Source organism: Merops nubicus, unplaced genomic scaffold, assembly GCF_000691845.1.
Source record: "Merops nubicus isolate BGI_N331 unplaced genomic scaffold, ASM69184v1 scaffold4282, whole genome shotgun sequence".
NCBI lineage: Eukaryota > Metazoa > Chordata > Aves > Coraciiformes > Meropidae > Merops > Merops nubicus.
Window position 1 is genome coordinate 77,845 of NW_008594166.1, and position 15,953 is coordinate 93,797.

General features: G+C 35.5%; 1 protein-coding gene across 1 annotated transcript in view; it reads left to right on the forward strand.

Annotated features, from left to right (window-relative positions):
* The window catches only part of MYBPC1 (myosin binding protein C, slow type), a 76,126-nt gene that overhangs the window by 18,907 nt on the left and 41,266 nt on the right, over positions 1-15,953 (forward strand). Inside the window, exons 2-4 of the mRNA XM_008935657.1 lie at positions 1,714-1,746; positions 4,439-4,480; positions 14,919-15,020. Of these exons, the coding sequence (XP_008933905.1) occupies positions 1,714-1,746; positions 4,439-4,480; positions 14,919-15,020 (177 nt within the window). The remainder of the gene's footprint in view (positions 1-1,713; positions 1,747-4,438; positions 4,481-14,918; positions 15,021-15,953) is intronic.

Consider the following 15,953-nt stretch of genomic DNA (forward strand, 5'->3'; position numbering starts at 1 on the left):
TTCTCTTTGGACCCTGTACAATTATTTGTTATAGCATTTGTGTATGTGTCTGGAAGTTCCTCAACCATATCAAATTCACAGACTCAGCTTAAAATTGTATTTGTACTTAAAGTATTCCTTATTTTTAAACATTATATGGATTTATTAAGAACGAGAAGCACGCTTTAGTTATATTTAGACCTGACTGCTAACGAATAGCCTTATCAGCATTTCTGTGTGACAGAAGTTGGAACTTTATTTCCTGAATCAGACCTGATGTGGGGTCGTAAAGGTTAATACCCATAACATGACAAAGGTTAGTAAGAGCCATCTACTGTTACCATTAAGGATTTTAACCTTTTAAATCTTATCTTGTTGCAACTGGTTAAACTAAAAGTCAATTCTCCAATGAATATTACTATTTTCAACCAATATAGAGTCCTAAGGCTTTTTACAGGTTAAAAATAAGCTTCCTTTAACACTTCAAAGATAAATTTTATCACTTCAAAGATAAATTTTATCTAGTTAATTTGGTTTTATGTTTATAGATAAGATAATCTGTCATCCCAAAAGGACAACATTTAAATCAAAACTATTTTTTTTAAATGAAAATGTTTACATTTAAAAAAAAAAAATTAAATAAAAGTCTTGTTTTCTGTATCACACACCTGAAAGGGAAGTGATTTAGATTAAAAATCATGACTGAAAGAAAAATGAAACATACTGTAGGTCCCATGCAGAGCAGCTAAGCTGATTCTTTGCTTGTGCTGAACACTGAACTCTAGATCTAACTGTATAATGAAACTGAGATAAAGGTCTCTGAATTCTATATGCATAATCCTCCTCAGTTAATGGATCCACTACCCTGCATGACTAAAGTTACATCAGATATTATTCCAGCTGATGGAATGTTTGCTTAAACATAGGATAACATTTAAAAGAAGCATATCAATGTGGTAAATTATACATTTAAGCATAGGCTCAAGACCAACTGACACAGAAATCAAATCCAAACTTGAAATTCAACTTGAATTCCGTGATATTCCAGAACTGCCCTAAACTGGAATTGCCAAAAGGTCCCAAAAAGTACTGGGGACCACCTATATAGCTATATAGATTAATATGAATACATGTAAGTAGATGACATACATCAGCAGGTCAGGGACAGACCTGAAAGAAGGTTGTAGCAAGGTGGATGTCAGTCTCTTTTCCCAGGTACCAAGTGATAGGACAGGACAAAATATCCTCAAGTTGCACAAAAAGAAGTTTAGTTTGGCTATCAATATAATTTTTTTCACTGAAAGTGTTACCAAGCATTGGAACTGGTTGCCCAGGGAGGTGGTTGAGTCACCATCCCTTGAGGTATCTAGCAGACGTATTGATGTGGCACTTCAGAACATGGTTTAGTGGTGGACTTGGCAGTGCTGGTTAACGGTTGGGCTTGATGATCTTAAAGGTCTTTTTCAACCTAAATAATTCTGTGACTATTTTATCTCTCCAAACTGAGGATGATCAATACTCTTCACAGAGCATAAGCTTTAGGCTTCTGATCATGTCAGTCTGAAGATGCAATGTGTTGCATGTGTGAACGTTAAAAAAAAAAAAAATGAGAACTGCATTAAAATATTTAATGAACCCAAACTGTGCCCAAATTCAACAAGCATATACCAAATGTGTGAAAAATATTTGCTTTCACTTGAAGCTCAGTATTTGTTTTCTGTCCTCATTTTTCAGAGACTGAAACTGAAAGTGCACCACCACCTCCAGGTTAGTGTAAAAAATGCTAATCTGTGCTGTAACACTAACAGTGATTGCATGAGACTAGATATTGCATAGCCATAAGATGATTTGTGTTCTCCCTTTGAAAGTGAGTGGACAGTAAGGAAAGCAAGAAAGCCTGCCCAGATAAGATATTCTTACTTCACTTTGCTCGATTGTTGATTTGTCAGACTCAATTTTTGTTTGCAAGAGACTTGTCTGTGATGATGCAAATTTCCTGTAGGATACAGGCAAATGATTGCTGCTTAAATTCTGTGGCTACATTATGCTGCCTTCTTTGATGCTGAACAGCATCTAATCACCAAAATATCCCTTTTCATTTCTCCTCAGAGGCACACTGTGAGTAGAGTTGACAGAATTAGGCATGGGATTCATTTCACCTAATTTTAGCCATCTGAAGTTTATGTATCTTCAAGTTGTTCAGTGGTGCTCCACCTATAACCAATGGATCAAATCCTGAGTCATACACGCTCCTGGATAGCCTATGTAAAATGCCACTGGTTGTTTATGTACAGGCAATTGCCCTGAGGAATCTGTTTGTCTGGGTTGGAATGGGTGAATAACTTCCCGAAAGCCAGTTAGGTGAGGTGAAACTCATTAAATAATGAGTAGGGCTTCAGGTGAAGCTGAAGCTCTGTGCAAAGCCTCTACATTTTCTTTCCAGTGGCAACTGGAAAGGTAGGAAAGCCTTTGTCTTGCGGGTTTGATTTGCATTGAGTAACCCGATTACATTCTCAGATACTGGTTAATATATATATGCATATATACATTATGCATGTCTAATTTATTCAGTTGGCGAGTTTTATTCTCGGTGTAACTACCTAAGCAGTAATACCAAACAGAATAAATACATTCCAGGTATTAAACCTGCATTTACTTACAGTCTTGCAAACTGGCATTTCATGAGTCTGATTCAAGACATTGTCAAGGGATACACTTTTTCATTAAAATGTGACAAAGTCTGGAGGCAGTAATAACATTTGCCACAAGGAGTTTCATGTTTAACTAATGCATATATTACTCTATGTTACGATTAAATCTTTTATATTACATATATTTGTAAGATAAATTAACTGGTATTTCATTCATGAAATTTCATTTTACTCAGCCTTAAAATCTGTACGGCTGATATGAAGTAATTCATTTCAAAATATTCACAGTGAGGTTCTTATCTGATATACATTGTACTTGAGTTCATGTTCTTCCTCAGTCTCAATTTTTAAGTAGAACTGAACTGAAAAACTGCTTTTTGTAGACAGAAAGGAATAGCATATTTGAAATGTTACATTAAAACCATCTATCAACATTTTTGAAAACATAACTTCATCTTAATTTCTATTTAAATGTGGAGGATTAAATCAGAAAACATTCCTAGAACCCCATTCCTTTTCCCCATACCAGTACTTCTGTAAAACAAGTAGAGACTCAATAGGCCTTTATGGTTAGGACAGACCAAGCAAGGATATTTCTAAGCTGGAAGTGCCAATCACTTCTAGCTTCCTTCTGCCCGACTCAGGATGCTGTCATCTTGGATTACAAAATGCTATCACACAAAGAGGGAAACTGTCTATTCAAGAATCTAAATGCTATAACATAAATAGTTTATTGGACATGATCAGCATCGTGAACTACATCTGGAATTTTTTTGGAAGCCATTCTAAGATTTCCTTCTTGATCTCAGTGTTAAGCCACCAGATTGATATACTGAAACCCTAATGAGGTTTCAAATCAGATTTAGACATGCTACCACCTGCAAAGAACAATGCATTCTCCTAACCCCAGTTCCCAACAGAAAAGGGAGGTATTACTGTAGCAAAATGACCATTAAAAAGGAACAGGTCTGACCATCTGGCCAAGATGGAAAACCTGACAAGTGGAGCCTGGAAATTTAGAAAATCCAGAATCTGGATCCAGTCTGGATCCAGGCATCCAGCAGTCTGTCACACTTCCAGAACATGAACTTGTCTTCCAAATTTCATCTTTTATTTTTCTAATTACTATGGTTATGCACATATGAACAAGAAATCAGGATATCATAATATCAACTGGCTCATTAAAATGTTTCCTCCATGGCACAAAAGTTACCTTAACTCCATCTTGACAATGTTAGTCCATTCACCTTCATCCAAACCTGTGTTCTATCAGGCCATTAACAAGTCAGTTTGCCACAGAAAGTCATTGTTCACAGGTAATAAAATATTGGGTATTTACACCTTCAAGACAACAGAATCCACATGATTTGTGAATGCAAAAGTCTCTAAATGGCCTTGTATGTAAATTGAATGACATAGGAAACAGAAGAGAATAAGAATCCTATAAAAGCCTGAAAGAGAGAAAGCATTGAAATCCAATTCCATCCAAATTAACTATTAAATGTAACTAATGTCAAAGAATTTTGTAAATAAGCCTAAGAAAAATGCAACATTTTCCTTCCACTGAGTACAGGAATCTTACATGACCCGTTCAAAACACAGAAAAAGCATTGATACGCATAGTTGTAAAATGCTTTACGGGATTACAATTGTGTATTATGTATAAACATATATATAAAAAAAATCTTTCAGTTTGTTTTTTCAATACTAACAGAACCTAGAACCTATGGCTGTATTTTTTAATGTTGTGCAAGTTTTTCTTTTTAGTTTAAGATCCTCTCAAAAATATACTTGTACTTCCTACACAGAACAAAAAACACCGGAGGAGGGTGGAACTGAAAAGGGTAAAGGTGAGTCTGAAATCACATTTGGAAAATGGACAGTAAAGAGAACATTCCTAAATGTTGTTCAGATGCTGGATTGTTTGAGCTTTAATTCAGAATTTTGCTGGCAAATTTCAGAAGTGTGTTATGAAGCTGCCCAGATCCTTTTTCTGCATGATTTATCCAGCACAAGGAGATTATGATTCTTATGAGTATCTTCAAAAATTCTGCAAACAAGACTGACACATTAACAATAGTATTTATATAGGCTGTTTAATTAATACATCGAATTTCAACTGATTTGCATGAGGAAATAGAAAAGAAAATAGAAAATAGAAAGACATGTTTAAGTGAGCCTGGATGTTGACATTGACCAAGCTTGCTAAAAGTCAGACAAGTATGCTTTAGGTAGCTTTTAAATAAGGCAGACAATATCCTACTGTCATTCTAAGTTGTTTCTATTCTACTACAGAAACTTGACATTATATGTTTTACCCTTCTGCAAAGCCCAAGAGCTTTTTTCACCTGAAAAAAAAAAAACCCACACATTTGTCTTCCTGTCCTCATTGGGAACCCAGCAGTTGAGCTTATTACAAGTTCTGAAAAAAGTCTGCTGTGAACAAACACATGACTGTTCCACTAGGACTGCATGTAAAAATCAGCTCCATTTTTAATATCTATTTTTGTTTCTCTAAGATTAGACTCCAGCTCTGTTGGCAACTCTTGTAGTTATGAAGGTACATTTGGAGGGACCTGGACCAAACTCTTCTCCTTTTTGTACTCCCTGCCAAAGTAGAATTCAAACAGCTCATCAGCTTATTTTGAAAGGAATAATTTTTTTTTCCTTCATTCTGATAAAAGGCTAAACCAGACCAAAATATGCTTACAACTGATGGAATGCTTGCTTTTTATTTGGCATGGTAATGCTTTTTCATGGCAAATCAAGAAATGGCTTGGCTGAAAATGCATTCTGGCTTTTGGTCTCTTCCAGAAAAGATCTTGCCTCTTAGACAGACTTTATGCATACTTGATACTGGTAGCTTTATTTGGCAAAGGCATGCATGGCTATTTTTTTCTCAGAAAAGTCAAAATATAAATACTGAGATTGTGTGATTCAAGTACTCTCTGGAAATAAAAATTCTGGACTAGAATTCAGTGCATATTATTTTGCCAGATATCTTTGCATTGAGCAATCATTTTGACACACAAAATTTCGTGTGAGTAATCAAATCTGTCATCTTGGTAATGGAAACATAATTCAGGAATAATTTGCATGCCTAATGATAGGACAAAAAGACTAAGGTCTTGCCTCCAGCTATTCCTGTAGTTAGTTCTGCTTGCTTTAATTTTGATATGTGAGAAATGTTTGCTCCCAAACTGATCATGAATGGTGTTTTGCCCATTACTTACAAGTTTACATTTTATTGAATAAAAAGACAACATGGCATTTTATCAAATATTTCTATCTTTTTATACATTATGATGTTTCCATTTTTAATTTAGTGAAGGGGACAGGTATTCCCTAAGGGGACAAAGGGTTTCTTGGTGCTTACCCTCCCTAGGAGGATTTTGCTACCAAAGAAAGTGTTTGAGATCATAGTATGGGCAGTGTTTCCAGTTTCAGTCAATAGTAGCAGCAGCTGCCTCAGTAAGAGTTTCAGCAAAAGTCTGAATACCAATGTGTAGAAATAATGACCTTCCGCCATGCTCCAGTGAAACTGTCACCTCTGCAAAGCAATGTAGATGTCATTGCCAGACAGTGGAAATTTTTTGTTAGATTAGGTATAGTGCAATTGTTCCTATCAGCTCCTGTTTTGCTGCTGAGTATCACCAAGTAAGAGAAAGTATATTCTCTTAGAGTGATTTCTTCATGTTTGTCTGCCAGAAGAAAATCTTCATAATGGTAAGCATAATTCAGAAAATTAGAAAATTTCCATTTTTCCAATCTGTTCAAAGTCATTTACACTAGAAGATGAATTGAGGGCCCATCCCTGGGGGTCTTTAAGGCCAGGCTGGATGAGGCTCTGGGCAGCCTGATCTAGTGGGAGGTGTCCCTGCTCATGGCAGAGGGGTTGGAACTGGGTGATCCTTGTGGCCCCTTCCAACCCTGACAGATTCTGATCTGTTTTGGCAGAGGACTTTGGAGCCCTGGTGGCTCGGTGGTTGGACTTGATGATCTTGGAGGTCCCTTCCAACCTAAATGATTCTATGATTCTATGAACGTTTCAACAAGTAAATGAGGACAGAATCACTTAGAGATTAGCTTTTGTATAAGCTGTTTATAAAACTTTTGCTGTAGCTTCAAAAGTAACAGATTTGGGTACTTCCCTGGATGGAAATGAGATGGGGAATTCATACTGAATTCCACAGTGATTGTAAAATACCTGTGTTAGCAGCTGTGACTCATTTGCTGGTAACTTATAAGAAAGAGCACACTATAGGAACCTGGGACAGCCCCTTTCTGCAGCATAGCCAGACTGTGCTAGAACCCAGCATCTAGGGAAGATGGCTTGGTAGTCTACATAAACCACATAGTTCATATTTCTACTCTCCTTTCTAAAACAAAGTTAACAGCAGAAGTCAGGGAGAAAAAAAATATACCTATCAGTGTGTCTGTTTCACTGTTCTAGTTCTTTTTAGTAGTTATTGTCTGTGTGAAATTACATCTTTATGTTCTTTTATGTTCAATGTAAAGTTAAGAAATGACAGTGTGTGTTATCATGTGGTTATTTTGCTGTAAATTAGCAGCTCAGAGAAGTAAAAAGTGGTATTTTCTTGCATAGAATAATCTTTTATGGCATTTCTAGTTTCAAAACTATCTGAAATAATGTCGTTTAAAAATCAGGATATATATGATCATCTGCTTTATTTTCAGAGAAAAATGTGACTCAGCAGAAATCCCACCAAATTGACTATGTTATCCCATATTAATTAAATTTAAATTCTTCTGCTTCTGTTTTTAATTTTAGCATCATCTTACAGACTGAATATTGTTATGATTGTGTTCCTACTTGCTGGAATAATAATTGAATTTTAATATCAATTTGCTCATTCCTTTTTTAGGTCACATCCAGCCATTCAGAGAACTACTAAAATTTCTGCATGTTTTACTGATACCTTTTTCTCTAGGTTCCATCCACCCATCTACTAAAATGTTCACGTTTCACCCTTGTATTTTTCCAGGTTTCACTTACCCATTCATCTCTCTACTAAAACTTCCATTGCTGTATGTATGTATGTACTTCATTTACCATTTCCAAAGTGCCAAGTCCCCTCAAAGAGACTGATGAATACTCTTTGAAAATCTTATGGGTAATTGAAGGCAATGAAATTTTCAAGTCTCAAGTGCTCAGTACTTTCAGCACCAACCAAAATGATTCGGCCAGTTGGTTCAGTTATTCTGGATTTATATATGCACCATGAAGACAAGGATTCACTTTTTGTGGTGTTTATTTACTTTCCGCCTTAGCTCTGAACACTTGCTCCAATTCGCAGTAGCACAGATAAAAGTTAATGTACTCTGAAGTCACCTGCAGCTGCAAAACATCTCCCCTGTTCACCACTCTGCCTACATACATCTGCCATATCTCTCATGCTAGCTCCTGTGGTCATCAGTTGAGTGAGAGCAGGGAACAGTAAGGAAGAAAGACTGGTTAGTTTATTGTTTCTCTCAGCTGATTAAATCAAGTTTGATTTGCTCAGCTGGACTTAATTCCAAAATTCCCCTGTTCAGTTCTGTAGCACCAGGCTTTTGACATTGACACACAGCTTTCAAGACTTTTTTTAAACAGCTGAAAAAGAGAAAATTAAAACAATATATTAATATGATTTTACTGAGTCTGCAAAACTTTATCAAAAGTATGACTGATGGCAGAATAGCAGCTTCCACTTTTGTGTGGTAGATTTCAAATCAAGGGAAAGTAGAAGGTCTAAAATTCTTGATATCAGCAGTTCATATACAAATTAGTAGTTATTACTTATTTTTTGACAAATTTTTCTGCACTCTTGCTATCTCAGCAGCCAGACATTTTAATATTGAGGTTACACCAACTATGAGTATAATGAAGTATTAGATTAGCTACTTTTGAGATAGGGAGTGCTCTTTCCTCCTACAAGACTCTACTTCTTATGGAGGTGCAACCAGCCTGGTCCTCAATTAAAGTGACTGTTTAGGTACAAAGAATAAATGTGAATATCCTATTTGTTAATGAAAATCTGCCATAGATGAATAGAAGCCAAAGAATAAAAATCTCTATAGAGTAATACGTCCTATGTACCTACTGTCAAATCAATGAAGTGATTTCTTCATACCTAACTCTTATCACAGAACAGATTGCAAAATATTTTCCATTAAAAGTTTATTTCCAGAAGATAAGGGTAGTGAACTAATTATCATAGTTGTAGCACCAGATCTGGTATTTTTGCATTTTTTGGTATCTTTGAATAGAATTTATTGCTAACATAAATAATCATTCATGACAGAAAGCAAATTGGTTATAGCTGTAGAACTATTTTTCATATTTATTCACTGGTTGGTTCATTTTATCCTAGAAGCCTACGATATAAGGAGTGATGGATTGATAATTACCCGTTTGTCAAAACAAACCTACTTGCATGTATTGTTTTCATACTCTTTCCATTTACAGCACATTCAATTCTGCTTTCATTTTAATGCTTCTGAAATGTTTGTTTGTTTTGATTTGTGTTTTAAAAATGCTACATTACCCTGGAGAAACCACAGAAATCCCACTGCAAAACTAGTAACACCTTTTTGTTGTTTTAGTTTTTCAAATGTTTAAAGATAATAAAAGTAAAAAAGAGTGATCCTTTAATATTGTGATCATCATACATCATCATGTAGAGTGCATCACATCAAATGATTTATGCTGATTGATCTTAATTATTTTTTTCTGGCCAGAGAGAATATTCTGTACCTCTTCAAGCCATCATCAACCACGACAGTGACTTCACTGACAAAAAGAGCTGAAAGTACACTTTATACTTTTATGAGATATAGAGAAAGAGTTGCAGCAGAATTACTTAGCCTTACGCTCATTTAGTGGCTAGGACATGTTAAAACATTTGACGTGACTTTATCATTACCGCGCTTTTACTGAAACTCAACACCTTCAGTGTATGCTTATGCTATTGGATGATGCACATGGTGAGAACCCTTCCACTAAACAATTTCTTTTTCTAGGAATAAGAAATCATTTTTTAAGATAACACATTAATCCTTCATGTGTAGGCCTACATTTTACAACTGACATCCTCCTCCCAAAGGTTTTTTAAAAAAAAGTGTAATGAATCATTAAAAAGGAATGAGTAAAATGTTATGTCTAAGTAGTTAAATTCTGTTAACAGATTTCCAATTAGCCTTCAGTGGTTAAGAAATACAACTATATCTTATATGTGGTTTAGTCGTAGTTGTTGCATTTGTCCTTGGTAATATATAGATAAATTATAACTTTAAGGTCAAAATCAAAGGATAACTTCAGAGTTAAATTTTGATTCTGGAACCCTAAATCTAAAATAAACAAACAAACAAACAAAAAAACACAGCCAAAAAAAAAAAAAAACAAAAAACAAACAAACAAAAAAAACCCACCAAAACAAAACTCTTTAAAAATGTTAATATTTTCCCAAAGTTATTCTTGTTCTGCTGTCTTTTTCTCTACTTCGAAATGTTCTCCAGATTATTTTCTGACACTGTATAAACTGTATGTTGTCTTTACATTATAAAGGTATTAAATTCTATACATATCTAGTTTATTCTAGCTTCTTCAATGCTATGATGCTAATTTTAGTATTTTAGTTTTACCTTTAGACTTTTAAGACACTTAAGACTTTTTGCGTATTTTTAACAGAAACTCATATCTCTGACATTTCTAGTCAACGTCTAAAATTCAAAGACATGTAGAAGACTCTTGTAAAGATAATCTTTACCTTATGTTCATTTCTTAATAATTATGATTACAGTATTTCAGGTTTAATGTCAGTTTCATGTTTTTCAGGCTTTTGATTTATATAAATATATATCTCAATGTACTCTATGAGATGAAGCATTTTAAAATACCTTGATGACAACTGCTTGTAGTGATTTAATAGCTGGTGATGGTCAATTTTACTGTCATTAAAAGCACAATCCAGTGTGATGATACTAGTCCTGTCTTTACTTTAAATTATTCTCCTATAATATTGGGGGGAAAAAAGATTGTTTATTCCTTGCATTTTAAATTACTATTATAATGCAAAAATTACTAATTGTAAATTCAGGGGACTATTTTTAACTGTTGCATATCTTGATTTAATGATGCTGAATGCATATATGGTGCACATTTTAATTGCAGACATGGACATCAGAGAAATGGCATCTTCCTCAGGTCAGATATGTGATTGACCTTGATTTCATTGTGGCTTTTTTGTATTTACTGTGGATTACATCTCTAACAAACAGCAGCTTTCATATAAACTCATGATTTAATAATAGATCACAGTCCACATCTCATTTTTCTTTTACTTGCTTGAAAGATTAAGGTTTACCATTTCAGCTACTGAATTACGCAAAGCTTTCTTCATCAGTTTGAAGCTTCCATTGTGAATGCTCCTGACTATTATGATTTCTTTCCCTTTCTTTTGCAGGTTTCATATTTTCACATAGTTGTGTTAAAACAGATGATCATCTGTGCTTTCGGTTTCGTTATGTACTTTTTTTATTTGTATTTCTTTTCACAGATGAAGATGACACTTCAGTTAGTACTCCACCAGCAGGTTAGGACTGTGATAGTAATTTGTGTGTGTGTATGTATGTATGTATTTTTCTCTTAACTATTAAGGAAGAAAGAGTCCAAACCACTGGACTGAATTCAAAACATATTAATTAGATAAAAAGGTTTTTGAAGTGCCATACATTAAATTAATCTCTCTTCTGAATTACAAGATCTTCATACCAGATAAGTTCCATTGCAGTCCTGTCTTGATGTCTTTGGTAGAATTTCTGCCATTGGAAGGTAAAATATTTGTTAGCAGCTCTGAGAGCAACTCTTTTCCTATCAATAAATATGGAGTACATTTTTAAGGTTAGTCTCAAGAATTACAAATAAAACAGATGCTTTATGACTTCAGAACAGGTTTATTCACATAATTGTTTATCAACTCACCTTCGGCCATATGACCTACAAGGTTATTCAAACATACTGCTGCCAAGCTGGCTCTGGTTGATGGCAGTGAAAGGAAATCAACAACACAAGCGTCCATCATAAGAGATGTGACATGAGCAACATCTCTCCATTGCTTGCTTAATACGTTTTTTTAAAAACGGTGTGAATGAAACAGAGATTTTCAACACTAGAAAGTGCTCTGTAGTGTTTCAAATGAAAAACATGCTCTTACTTATCTTCACTGCCCTAAATGATTGCATTTCTCCATTTCTTCTAAAAGAATTTGCATTATTTAATTTGGTCTGAATGCTATCTGTAAAGTCAGTAGCAGTACATTAATTTACAGTACTAGAGGACACCATCGACAAAAGCTAAATATATAAATAACATTGTGAGTCACAACCCCCTAAAATTTCATTTCAACTATTTATTGTTATTTTGATCAATCTCGATAAATAAATATACTATTTAAGTAATACAAAGTACTGTCCCTTCAGAGAAATATTTAACAACATAAATTTATCTGTTATCTGGAACCACACAAATCATGACGAAAACAACAGTTTTGTGGAACCCCTCTGAACACAAAATACTCAAAAAAGAAATCTTAAATGGGAATTAAACTAAACTAATTTAGATTTTCTAGAGAAAAGGAGGAAAGATTTCTGATTTTTTTTTTTTTCTCATCTCTTCACTTCCTTTTTATGGTACTCTAGTATCTCCTCATGGGTGTGGTTCTAAATATCTAGTCTAATCTTCTTGCATGAAGAATCAATGTTCTTAAAATCCCAATGATGTGAGGTCAGTCAAGCTGTGATCTCTGAGCTGGTGTCATCTAAATTGCTCTTCCCTTTCAGATGGGATGTCTAAGCCAGCGGAAAGAAAAGATTCAGGTGAGACCTCTCAAAAAACCATAATGAAACACTCCAAAATTTACATAACCCAATTATTATTAATAATTTATTTCCTAAAGATAATATTTAATTTTATTTTCATTCTTTGCACAGTATCAAACTGTAACTGTTTAAATACTTTTAAGCATCAGAGCAAATAGGTTTCTAACAGCTAAACCAGGAATGAGAGAAGGCTCTGCAGCACAAGACAAGATGTATATCAGTATTTTACACATACATACATACCTATCTATCTATATCCATTTTCATATAGATAGATACACAGCTATTCCCTTCCAGCCTACAGGGTGACAGTGGCTTACCTGAATCCCACACACAGACCTGAGGAGACTGTGGGAGAATGGCTTCTTCTCACAGCTCAAAGAATGGTGGGGAAAACTTAGTAAAGTCATAACTTCTTTCTTCCTACCCTGGCAGGTAACGCATACTACACCCACTTTTGTGGTTTCAGGATTTGCAGCCTCTGGAACAAAATGAGCAGCAGGTACTTCAACCATGGTTATTGACCTGGCATAGCTGCCTATGCCAGCCCCCTAAGCCAACGTCAAACCCTCGTTTTGTTCTGTTTGTTTAATAAATAGAAAAATGTTACTATTGAAAGGTGATGATAATATCTAGGTGCTATTTTATGTGGTACCAAATTAATGACTCTATGTAAGCTTCTTCCATTTATTAATATCCTTTTTCCATTTCATCCTGTACCGTCTTAGGTTTGTTACTGCACGTGGCCAGGTCTTGTACCAAGCATTGTCATATCATTCTGTTCACACCAGTTACTATCATTTGTTCTTACATTTTTTCCATATACTAGTATGTTATACTGTCATAATTAAACATTTCGATTATAGAGAGAGTATATATAGATGTTTATCTATATATATGTGTTCATGTATGTCTGTGTGTATGTTTTCATATGTGTATATACATGTGTGTATATACATTAATGTCTTTACCTGTATTGTACAAGCAGACATATACCGAGGTTTTAGGCACACCAGCTGTAATTCACTGAAAGGCAAAGATTTTATAGTAAAACTATCTAGTGCTTCTACACCTTTAGGAATAGATTTCAAGATAATAAACTCAGTTTCATTGCATTTTCCTATGGTTGTCATGAGTTGTGTTGCATTTGTGAATGATGGAAATTTTCATGAGTTAAAAATGTTCCCATAGTAGTAATCTCTACATAGTAGAAAGACAATTCTGACTTCTGGCACATAAGTTTCTGCAGAATATACTGAGCAAGGAAAGGAACTTCTAATTTCAAGGCCATGGTTTGACTATATGAGAAGTGTTGTGTGACTAGTTCCTCATTTATGCTATTTATGAAACAAAAACCAAAAGAGCATTAGATAAACTATAAAAAGTCAGCTTCGCTTCTGAAAGTAGAAGTTCAAGGGGAACAAGGGAGATGCAGCTCTGATTTGAAAGAGACAGATGGCTTTGTTAATTACAGCTGAACTTTTCTACATTTGCTCTGCTCTTCTGTACTACCATGGCAGCATTAGGTTTACGTAGTTTCCCCTATGCACTGGCAATAATTCCTGAGAAAACAGGAGATGTGGCATTTGGACTCTGCAAGTTCTCACTTGGAATATGAGACTCATGCTTTGCTTCTCTGCAGAAAGGGAGCAGGCTGTGCTGGTACAGTGCTCTGCCTTGAGGACACTGCTCATTTGTAGCTTCTCTCACTACTATTGCTCCTTTTTAGTTCCAAAATCACGATTTCCAGAAAAGAAGGTGCTGTGTCTGAAGATACAACACAATCATTTCCATATGACACACTATTCTTCTGTAAAATATCAGACAATGTACAATGGCACGACATGGTATTGACTGATCCCAAATCTCTCTGCTTCTATCGTGCTAGAAGAGAAGAAAAGTTAGAAGTAAGCTTCATCCCTGCCCTGTTTTGTGTACAAAGAGGAAAAAGTAGCTTGTACAATTGACTAAGTTTGGGCTTGAGAAACGCCCAGCAAAACTATGCATCATACATGTTTTGTTTGTGCTTATAGCTGTTTGTGTTTTCAGAACCTCCATCTCTTCTGAAAAACAAAGAGCTGACCTCTGTGCACTGCCTCTGTAAAGCACTCATGGTTGAATACTGGTGCTATTCGAGTTGCTCAGTACTCATCTTGGCTGATCAGGTTCCCCTCTCTTCCCTAATAGTTTCATTTTCTGTCACCACAGAGGTAGCATTTTTGCAGGAAATGTACACAATGTCACAGACAAGCAATGGATATCAGTGTGAACAAAACTTTATATATCTTTCAGGACATCTGAAGAGAGAGGTAATAGGGTTAGAGAGTTTAGTAAGTTCAGGTAAGTGTATTTTGGAGGGAGTAAAACACACTCATACAATTGACATTTCCCTCTCTCTCTGCATCTCAGTATGGTCTATTGGAGAAGGAGAAGAGACAGAAAAAAGAGACAATGATGCCCAAAGATCCACTTTATTCATCGAAAAACCTCAGAGCGGTACCGTTAGTGTTGGTAAGTGCTTAGAAACAAAATCAACATCCACTCCTAGAGAGACAGAGACCAAAGCAGAGCCAGGAAACATACCAGCAGTTCCTGTGACACTCAGCTTCTGCCCTCAGCTGCAAGTAATTCCATTGATTTTAGTTGGATGTGAATTCCACTCTTCAAAGGCAAAAAGGACTGTATGAAGAGTAGCCAAACCCAACCCACTCAAGACAAACTCAAATCTAATAATTTACTGAGCACTGTGGGTAAGAGTTGTAATTTCTGGAGAAGAGAGCTGGTTACTGTGATGCTGTTGGCTGTAATTATTATTGCTATGTCAGGAAAATCTACCTAAAGGCCTGCAGCATAGCTTAGAGATTGCCAGGCCAACTTTTGTACTGTACAGCTGTGTGTAAATTTGCAAAAACAGCTCTGTAGTGAAGCTGGAAGGGTCACCCCCATAGTAACTGTTCTGGGGGATTTGCTCTGGACTAGCTCTGTCTTAGTCCTGTGGTCCATATACCTCTTAGCAGTTGAAGCACAGGTGGCAAACTGCCATAGCACATCTTTGGCTTTAATTCCACCCCAGAGGAAACCAGTTCAGGTGCTCTGAGGACTTTCTGTTTTGGTGAACCAGAGCATAATAAATGGGGATGTTTAGGTGGTTCACTTCCAAACTCCACTCTTGAGCCATATTATCATGGTAAGGCAGCTGCATCTTAAGGAAGACAGCAGCAATGGTGAGAAATGCTATACAGGGTACTTAATATGTCTGTTTATACTTAGATACACTAAGATGTGGTCAGATGGTGTTTTATTTATGTATGCCTATTATTTTTCTCTGTTTCTGAGTAGAAAAAGAGCATTTGGGAAGGATTTACTTGGCAGTGGGCAGCGGTGTTCCAAAAACTGAGTTAACTTTTACTATTCCCAAATTATTTCTTAGAGAAGACTCTTTCC